Genomic DNA, 10,454 nt, shown 5'->3' with positions numbered 1-10,454 from the left:
GATCTCATTAGACGTTGCGTGGCAGGCTTTATTTGTCAAACAAAATCAAATGAGCACATTTTCAAGAGCGGCAAGCAGATGGTAAGAATGGCATCTGCATAATGATCCTCTCCTGTCATCATTATTCATGTATTCCTCGGCTTGTGACTCCCAGGGTGGCCGTACAACCGGGCGGCGCTCCAAGCGACGGGCGACCAAGTGAACACGCAGGGTCAAAAATCTGTTTCCAGGCAACGAGGTGTTTCTGTGTATTTAAAGCGCCATGCCAGCTGCTATTAAAAGTGACACCAGCGCAGCCGTGGACGCACACAAAGAGCGTACACACACACACACACTGACAATCTCGCCAAATTTTTGCATTTTCACCCGCTTCCAATCAAAGTCAGCAAATGCTCCATTATTGGAAAGATTCTCTCGAGTGAAATGCCCTCACACGTGTTCTTAACATGTATTTTTCAGTTGTGAAAGGGTTTTAGTCGTATATGTACGACCTACTCTGGGATTATGTCGCTAGCCCCTCATACTTGCCAATGTACTACTTACGTAGGGTTAGGGCTTTGGCGCCATCTTGTGGCATCGTATACATCTAAATTAGAGTTGTGGGCGAATGAGTCGTCATTGAAGAACTGACCCAGATTCTACCGTTGACCACAATGCGACGTGAAGTTCTACTTGAGAGAATCACGTGTGAAGTGTTTCTCTTCGTGACGATAAAAATCGGCAGGCCTATATGCGTACGATGCTTCATTGATGAGCTCGCGTAAGAAGATGCTAGAATTGGCCTGCTTGAGTTGCAGCATCACCTATCCATGAGGCAGGCGGCCTGGCTGGCTGGCTGGCTGGCTGGCTGGCTGGCTGGCTGGGTGGCTGGCTGGGTGGGGAGCAAGCTGATGAGAAAGCCCCCCGGGACTCTCCTCTAAATAGGCATGAAATTATATCTGCCTCTGACTGAGATTAGTGTCCACGCAGCCTCTCTCTTGTCCTCGGGCCCTTCCAGCAAACAGCCACTTTGCAGTTTTTTCATCTCGCTCGCTCGCTCGCTCGCGTTGAAGTTGAAGAAAGTTCATTTCCTTCAGGAGGTGCACGGCGTCCTTGATCCGCCTTCACGGGTCCTGCTGGATTTGTCACACATACCGAGCGCTCAGAGGATGTGGTAGACCACAAGCCGTGTCATGCGCGGATAATTTGCGCTTAATAGAAAGAAGCGGAGAGCGCTGGATGCACTTTTAGTTTCTAGTGCATACGATAGATTTCGCGGAACTTATTGAAAGCCGCTCACTGGCAAGTCCGCCGGCTGCGCCTGCACAATGTAAGGCACGTCACGCACGTCAGCCTCGCCCGCCCGCCCGCCCGCCCGCAGCAGCCTTGCACTGAATTCTGCTTTTATGACGCTCATAAAAGTCCAATTGTTGTTGACGCTCTCACACGGCGCCTAATTTGTCTTTATTTTTGGAGGTCACGGCCCGGGGAGCGCGCTGTTAGAATGAAGTGCATTGTGTGTGCCTTTTTTTTTCTCTCTCCCTCTTCACTGTGTATGAAATTGTTCACTCTGAAGCTGGCACGGTCAGCGGTAGTGATCAAGCGGCACATCCTGCACAATTAGGACAAAGAGCGGCTTTTACAGGACATTGCAAAGAGCAAACGGAAGCACAGTTGAGGAGATTTTTTTTTTTTTTTTCTTCCAAAGCAGGACAAACTGCCCACCTGGTACATTTGTGTCCTCAACCATGCTTCGACGTTACCATGAAAAGGACCTTCTTAAAAAAAGTCCTCTTGGAAAAATCTTTGTTTATGGAGTATGTTGTGGCTAGACATTGACATTTTTTGTATTTTTATTGGAGAGCTCATGTTCCTGGAAAGTCGTCGAGTTTGAATGTGATCTAGTGTTTAACTTTCCCACTCTTTTCTTATAAGATAAAGTCAACTCAAATCATGAAGGTTTGGAATTTTTTTGGAGATATAAAGTTCTGGGAAGACCACATTAAATTCAAGTTAAACAGAATTAGGGTGTTGTTGGATGTACCGATTAACATTGCGTAACATTGCAACACCAAAAAAAAAAAAAAAAAAAACGACGTGCCAGATATGGTCAATATTTTATTTCAGCAAAAGACACATATTTGATGCATTTGTATCTTTCATGACTTTTCAGTACAGAGGAAAAACCCAAACATATACACAGTATGGGTATATATGTTTGTGGCTATATTTTAAAGTGCAAGTCATTTTACACAAGGTCAATCATGCGTTACATAGCATCTGGATCAGGAACTTCAGTTCAAACTTTGAGTGTGCTATTCGAATAGTAAAATAACTGTCACATATATATCTATATATCTATATATATCTTTTTTTTTTATAGATATATACATACGAATACAAAATAAACTTTACAAGTCACCGAAGCTTTTTTATTTTTCTCGCTTTTGCTCGAGCACAACGACAATCAATCACGATCAATCTATTTCAAGTCTTGAGAGGAAAGAGTACCATGACGTGTCAGGAGAAACCGTTTTCACGCAGCTCGCCGCCGTGACGCTCTGGCCCGAATCCGCAAACTAACCGAAGGCCCGTGACCGCTTTTTTTTTATGTAAGTGTGTGTGTGTGTGTGTGTGTGCTCGTGTTTGTTTCTTGTAGCTTTTCGCGCGTCACGGACGTGGCCTCCCGCTAGCAGACATTCAGTAAACAGTTACATTCTCTGAAAAACTACCGTTACGTCGGACTTGGTGAGGAAAACAGTCAATTTGCCCGAGAAAGTAATTGACACACAGGAATGTCCAACAGGAAGTCACCATGACGACAGACGGATGGATGGACGGACGGATGTCGCCAATAAGTGGGCAGCAGCTGTTTGGGTTTTCGGGATGAACCCGCGATGGACAACATACACTCGCGCAACTATCATGAATGTTTCAATGCCCTTTATAGTGGTCAAGATGGAAAAGAGGGGGGAAAAAAGTGCATATTGAACATAAAGTAGCAGGAGAGCGTTTGGACTACAGTGTGATGCTCAAAGGACACGGCCAGTAGACTGAGCCAGCCCAAACAATCACCGTCGAGCGCTTTTATTCACCGCGTGAACAAAAGGTCCGTTTTCTGCCTCAGCTTTTGTGTCGGAGATCATTGCATAGTTTGGAATTCTCGAGTCTGCCGCTGGAAAGTAAGAATAAAAAGAAGAGCTTGTTGCGTTTGTGCTTGTCAGTGGTCAGTGAAGGCGCTTTTTTCCGCGATCAGATCGTTTTGCACGTTTGAGAATTCTGCCTTTAGAAGTTGGGTCATGTTTTTGATTCGATTTAAGAGGTCACGTGTGGGGGTCACCACCACTTTGGTCATTTCAGTAAGCTACTTTTATATCTTGACTTAGCATTTGGAATGTTGTACTTTTAAATGTGAAGCAGATTGAGTTATCTCATGATATCGCTTTGATTGTCTGTATGTGTGCAAGTTCTTGTCTGCCTAGATGAGTGATTCTCAAAGTGTGCTACTTGAAAGAATCACTGCCCAAACACAGTTCGGTCGTATTTCACTTATTATTATTTTTTCAGAGCAATTTAACAGGAGAGATTTCTTTTGACTTGGGTTGAAGTGCTCTTTGTACATTGTCATTTTTATTATTATAAACCCCGTCTTGATGTTCCCTGTAATTGTTTGGCGACCAGACTGACTGGCCATTATTTAAAGACTCTAAATTGCCCACAGTGTATCATCAATCAACATTATTTCCCTCGTAAAGGCAGAATTGGAGATCCAACTTTGGCCCATCCAGCTAATTGTTACACATGAAATTGTACTGAAAGGAGCTGAACAAAGATGAAAAAGGGTGTCCCGACAAACAATGTGCACAAACAGGTGAGCCCGAGGCTCCGAGAGCGCCTCCTCCCGTCGACAAGGTAACAGGCCAAACAAACACCAGCATGGGACTTCCTTTCATAGACTATGAAGGCTAGAACATATTGTTATTTGTCAGAAGGGAACAGACCAGCTGTTAACTTGTCTGTCTTTTGCATGCTGATGTTTGCTTCGCCCCGATGCATCCAAAGTGCTTTGTAGCAGCCGCAATGCAACTGTGTAGTTGTGGTCCCATGTGAGTAGATCACCCGACTTGAATGACCAACTTTGTTCCCCCATGGCCAGCACAGAGTCATAACACGGGTCCCGTTCAGTCATATATATCAATATATCTATCTTTTTATATATATATATATATATATATATATATATATATATATATATATATATATATATATATATATATATATATATATATATATATATATATGTTGTTGTTGTTTTTTTTGGTGGCGTAGAGATGTTCAAATCGAAGCCATAATCGAACTGCTTGTTTTAAGCGAATGAAACTTACAATATGTGCATTAAAATAAGACATTAAATAATATAGTAGGAAAATAAATATAATTCCACGAAGGCTTATTTGTTGCGTTTTTTTTTTTGTGTTTTTTTTAAAATAGTCACTCGGGGAAGCGAGCGCGTGTGTCGTTCAGCAACATAAACGTAGTGCCTTTGACGCCGGAGAGCTCAACAGTCGTATGCATTGTGATGAGTTGACGGACAGATTTGGCCTAACGAGCTTCATGATGATTGCGAACAACACGCGTCACTACTAATGGCTACATGTGTCATCAGAAAACAAACATCAGCATCAAATGTGCTTTATGTGTACACTCGTATTTTGGTTTTTCATGAAAAGCATTCAGGGCAGTTTTGATGTTTTTTTTTGTTTCGTTTGCTTTGATTTTTGGTCAGTTGAAGATAATCTCTCTCAAAGTTTCTGGCGACCACGCTCTCTTCGGAGAAGGCTAGCTACGGCTGTCGCAGATTTACCTCGAGGATACAGTACATGTAAGAGTCGTTCAAGAATACGCGTGAAGGTGATCTTCACATCTCATGCTCACAATTTGACTGGTCTCATCACGAAAATATCACGAAAAGAACGCCCCCTCCCCCTTTGCGGATGAACCCATCAATGGATGACTTTAGCTTGTGCTTAGTGGAGGCAGGGAAAAGATTTGAATGGTCCCATGACAACTGGGCCCTGGAGAATCCTATTTTCAATTTGCAGCATTGAAGTGGTGGGCTCCAGTGATACGCCTGTTCTAGAGCAGAGGTTCTCATCTGCAAAATAATTAGTAATAAATTCGGGTGTGTTTTTTTTTTTTTTTTTAAAGCTCCAGGGTTGGTGTTACAATCCCAAACTCCTTGTTTTCCCTTTATTGTGTGTCAGATGATGGATTAGCACCCTAACTCCTGGCTGCGTCAACGCACCAGTTGACAAAGCCGTAAGTATCTGACAGTTCCTGGCCAAGAAGAGCATTGCCGTGCTGGAACAACGTTCCCAATTATACGACTTTTTTTTTTCTTCCCTGTTTTCCTATTGTTATGTAGGTCAAGATGGCCTTCCAGGTGTGCATGAAGCCTAGGCAAAGGGGGAAGGGAAAGCGTGAGGGGAGAACTTCTATTGGGGGGAGGGGGGGAGTAGAGTCGTGACGCGGGTCCTGGAACTTTTCTGACACATCCCCGCCCTACTTAATTCTAATATGACATGATTTTTTTTTTTTTTTAAGCGATAAAGTCATTGTTAAAACAGAATGCCTCTTATCTGGGAAAAAAAAATCAAAATTTGAAATTATTTCTTAAATTTACTTGTTCATGTAGTTTTATCAATTGGAAATAATTGACATTATTCTCATAAGATTACAATTTAACACTGACCAAATCCGTCTGTTGTGTTTGAAAAAAAAAAAAAAATAATCCAACCTAATTCCTATGATGTAATTTTCTTTCTCAAAAAACAAAACTACCTCTTTCACTTCTCCCCCAGAAAATTGAGAACCCCTACTCTAGAGATATGAACCACTATGGCTGTTTTTTCTTTTTTCTTTTTGTTTCTTCCCTTTTGTGCTTGGCATAAGACCTTTTAAGGATTCATCTCGTCCGAACGAGATGAAGAGTGAGCAAGGCTGTTGGAGTGATGAATGTGGGGGTGGGGTGTCCCTCAAGCTTTAGACGTAGGATACACAATATAGCAACAATCAAATCAAACTCTCGTGGCGGTCCAGCATTCCCTGGAGGTGCATATTTGTATAACTTCCAGTCGAGTGGAGGAATGAATGAGTTCACCCCGAGGGAATAGAGGAGCCATTTCAACTTGGGAGTGCAACGAAGTTAGGAGCTGTCACTGGCTGAGCGCTTTTTGCCAAAATGACTGGCAAGGTCTCTGTTTCGCAGACTAGGCTGGATCTTGTACATATGAGGGCCCACAGACCAGCGCCAGCTGCCGCGGGCCTCCGCTCCGGTGGGTGTGGCCACGGCGGCGGCCACCGAGCCGGCCGTGGAAGCGCACGGCTTGTTCTGCAGTAGCTGTACGAGGATGGTCATCTCCGGGCCCATCCGAGACACCATGCTGGCTCTGACGCGTTCTACCGTGTCCTCGTCACAGTCCATCAAGCTCTGCAGCAGCCTCCCGTAGAACCTGAGCCCACAAAAAAAAAGACCACAATAAGCACTCGAGGCCGATTCTCCACTCCGACAAACGAGGCACGCCGTTGAATTTCTATTTCCCTATTTTCCCGGCCGCGTTGAGCAGATGGTAACCAAAACATGCAAGTGAATACAACGTGAGCCATCTGTTATGCGACATAAATCCAGGTCAAAGGGGCATCCGGTCTACAACATTTATATTTGCTGAACCAACGACGGCACTTTAAGCTACTTTTGCGGTGAGGACTCTCCAAATCGGACGACTCAATGTTGCCAAAAGGCCTCCAGGTGTCTTGCGAGCTGACCTTTTTCAGTCATGAGTAACCTCCAGTAACACTGTTTCCAAACCAATAATCGGGCTGAGGTTAGCAAAGTCAAGCTAGCATGCGATGCTAACTTTGGTGCTTATGTCTTAAAGTTGTCCTCATCTTGTGTTTTTTTTTAGCTCTAAGTTGCATCCGCTCACCTATTGGGGAAGTGGCTCGGCAGTTGAGCCACCTCGCCGATAGCGTCGGGGTTGGTCCGGGCGACCGTGCAGATATCCAACTTGCTGTAGCACTCCTCCTGGACTTCCGATATCATTCTTTGGAATGTGGAGCAGCGACGGATGGTCAGGAACACCTTGGAGGTGATGCCATTGGCAATGCACTTAAGGCTCTCTTTCACGAATGCTTTACCCTGTGGAAGAAGAGCAAAGCATAATGGTACTCTGACTTATTTTGGACCGTCCTCATCCCCCATAGTATTGTAGTATCAGTGCCTGAATTTCTTATGGGTGTCTTGCGTCTGTGTCTCGTGTGTCTTGGCTGCGCAGCTTTTAGTCATTTGTGGGTTTTTTGGTTGTTGTTCTTTTTATTGGTCCAATCAAGATGTAGCTTCTATTTTCTTTTGGAATGCATTAAGATTTTACAACACAGTGTCGCACGAGTCGTAAGTGGAGATCCCGCCGCACGATATATTTTGACAGCTAGCCGTACGGCCGCGACTCCGGGCGTCGGAGGGAGTGTAAGCGTATACCTGAGTGTCGAATTTAGCAGCACTGTACAGGAAGGACTTGCAGATGTCATGCATGCCATCTGTGTCGCACGTCGAGTTTTCCAGGCAGGCGAAGGCCCCGCAGCCAACTTGGAGGGCACCGTTGAGACAGCGTGCCACATCTGCTGTGGGCACAGAGATGATGATGATGATGAGCCATCAGTGGCGCAAGCCAACACTAGCTCCACTGCACACTCTCACTCCAGTTGCCAGGCTCTGGGCGAGGAAAAAAAATGCCACCGACAAAGGAGAATATTCACAAAAGGACGTGCAGCCGCGAGGGGCAAAACTGCAGATTGGACACCTTACAGCTCCCAGAGGCTCAGACACTTTTTGGCGCCGCTTGGCTTTTCCCTTGGCAGGGCCTATATTTCGCAGCAGAGCTTTTGGACCAACGGCACCAGAAATACCAAAGAGTTTCCTGAGAATTGTTGGCACACACGCATGCACGCACACACACACACACACACACACACACACACACACACACACACACACACACACACACACACACACACGCACGTGCACGCTGTCCTGCCACCAGCCTCTGTCTTCAATTATTTTTGCACCAACTGGTAATTGCGGAGCTACATTTTGGGACTCCGACCACTTCAGTATTCCTGCACTAGAGAGTCGCCACACGCCACAGTCGGGCCAAATATGAATCACAACATGATATTAGAAAGAACACGTCAATGAAGCACAGCCACGCTCGTTTTGGCCATTCAAACAGATGAAACATCTATTCATCTATCCAGAGTAGGAGTGTCAAATTCATTTTTGTAGATGGCCACATTGACATTTACAGGGTTGGACTGACACAAAAAAAAATTGGTCCTGGCATTTTGACTTTGGCCCATCGGCCCGGCCTGACTCCTGACCACACTTGGCTACCATTTTGACAATGATGTTGATTGGTTCAGTTTGCTGTGTATTTTGTAAATGGATCAATTAGCTGCTCCTTCTATATTGTGGACTGATCTCTTGGGCTAAAATGGAGAAAAATAGTCATGGTTGGTTTCTTTTTTTGCAATTTTGCCATTTTAGCAAGAAACACAGTCATTGCACATTTTTTTTTACTTTTGCAGGCCACATAAAATGATGCGGAAGGCCAGATCTGGCCCCCGGGCCTTGAGTTGGACACTTGTGATTTAGAGACTTCATAATCTCTTTAACTACACACAAAGATAAAGCAAATATTTTGTTTGAAGAACCATAGATGCATAAATCATATAAGTCAGCTCCACCATTTGGTAGCCATATCTTTTTTTCCCCTTGCTTTTATACATTTCTATACCTCAAGCTCAAATGAATGTGTGCTAAACGTGTTGGATAGATGGGATGAGAAAAGAAACAGTCACTATAATGTCATTTTCCATGTTTGCTTTTACCATCAAATGGCCTCGCAACCACTCATTTAAAAAAAAAGATTTGGGTTGGAACTGCCCAATTTTTTATGTATCATTAAAGGTTAGAAATAAATGACATTTCGGTGAGAGAGGCACCAAGGTCAACCCTGGACTGGTGGCCATGTTATCCCATCCATAGCGACATATTTAAAAAAAAAAAAAAAAGCGATGAAGGGGCCCCAGCCCACCTCAGACATATTGCAAAGGATCATACTTGGTTGCTAACATTTCAAAGGTGGAAAGTGGATAGCATTGCAGTTCAGAGGTTCTGGGTTTGAATCCCATCCTTCAAGTGTGGAGTTTTTTTTCTTTTCTCTTCTCCACACCTGTGTGAGTTTTCATCAGGTGCAGTGCTTACTCCCACGTACCAAAAAAATAGCAGAGGTGTGAATAGAAGCGTCACCCTAAATATACTGCCACATTCAGTCAAGAGTGTATTATTATGCACACTTGTGGCTTCCTCTTATCGGCTTTATATATTTTTATTTTTTAGACTTTCACGACCCCGGGTGATTGAATGCACCCACGGTCTGTAGGTTGTCCACCCGTGTTCCACCAATTTGTGCAGAATCCACACAGTATACATCTCCTGCTTATGTGCCATGTTTTAAATTCTCCTATATAAATCCAATAAATGTGCAGCTTTATATTCTTTAATACTCACTAATGCACAAAATAGTGGGGGAGCTATGCAGCACTAGCAGGTCCAAGCTCATCTGTTGCCGGCTGGACACTGGCAACAAAGTAATAATTACCCGAAAGAAAGAAGAAGAAGAAAAAAAAAGAAAATGCACAATTCATTGCACTGCAAAACGGCCGCACAGGCCAAAATAAGAGAAAAAAGAAATGTGCATGTGAGCAAGCCAAGCAAAAGGCTGACGCACACGCAACTGAAGATGATGCACAAGCATGTGTGTGCTACTTACAAGGGCTGTTGGCCGAGAAGCGTGCTCTCCTGGACGAATAGGACTCGTTGTGATCCAGCTCGTATGCAGATGCGTTGAGCAGCATCAGGAGGAAAAGTCCCGTCCTCAGAAGCATCGTCTTCCCGGCGAAGATGTCACAAGTCAGCGCAAAGAGACGCGGGAGACTCATTCAGCAAGAAATCAAGCAGAACCAAAAGAAGGAGAGAAATCAATTGGGAAGGGGGGGCGGGAGGGGGGGTTTGCTCTATCACCAGGCTGCGCTACTCCTCTGTGTGCTTTGGACTCGCATGACAGACAGGCAGCCAGGGTAGACGGCACCGATGCTCAGTCGGAGCTTTCAGCCTGCTCGCGTTTATATAGGAGCTCGGAACGACACGAGCTGGACGCCTGCGCCAATCGCGAGGCTGCGTTCAAGGACCGGCTCCTGCTCGCTTCACTACTAATTGACCAAAAAAATAATAATAATAATAATACGCCTTATTCATCACGAGGACCATCCGGAAAATGATGCATTCATCTTTTTTTATTAGAAGCGTAGTCATCATCAACCGTGTCATCTAGATACCGGCATTAGATGGACAAAGT

At 44.5% G+C, this 10,454-nt stretch overlaps 1 protein-coding gene across 1 annotated transcript; it reads right to left on the bottom strand.

The window, feature by feature from the left end:
- Positions 1-4,340: 4,340 nt before the first annotated feature.
- Positions 4,341-10,038, bottom strand: stc1 (stanniocalcin 1). The gene is made up of 4 exons (XM_085909992.1): positions 9,870-10,038; positions 7,517-7,659; positions 6,966-7,177; positions 4,341-6,491 (listed from the first exon to the last, which is right to left on the bottom strand). Exons 1-4 carry the CDS (start codon positions 10,036-10,038, stop codon positions 6,185-6,187), a joined length of 831 nt encoding a protein of 276 aa, XP_085766118.1. The 3' UTR covers positions 4,341-6,184.
- Positions 10,039-10,454: the final 416 nt, after the last annotated feature.

Source organism: Syngnathus leptorhynchus, chromosome 4 (genome assembly GCF_054491065.1).
Source record: "Syngnathus leptorhynchus isolate UIUO chromosome 4, UIUO_Slep, whole genome shotgun sequence".
Classification (NCBI taxonomy): Eukaryota; Metazoa; Chordata; class Actinopteri; order Syngnathiformes; family Syngnathidae; genus Syngnathus; species Syngnathus leptorhynchus.
The sequence above is the reverse complement of the archived record's forward strand: the minus strand, read 5'-3'. Positions and strand labels throughout refer to the sequence as shown.

Excerpts from the sequence above, each read along its gene's own strand:
- stc1 (XM_085909992.1), bottom strand. The coding sequence starts at position 10,038 with ATGAGTCTCCCGCGTCTCTTTGCGCTGACTTGTGACATCTTCGCCGGG. Across the intron at positions 7,660-9,869 it reads CTTCTCGGCCAACAGCCCTT|CAGATGTGGCACGCTGTCTC; the intron begins GTAAGTAGCACA and ends CTGTGCCCACAG. Across the intron at positions 6,492-6,965 it reads CCGAGCCACTTCCCCAATAG|GTTCTACGGGAGGCTGCTGC; the intron begins GTGAGCGGATGC and ends TTGTGGGCTCAG.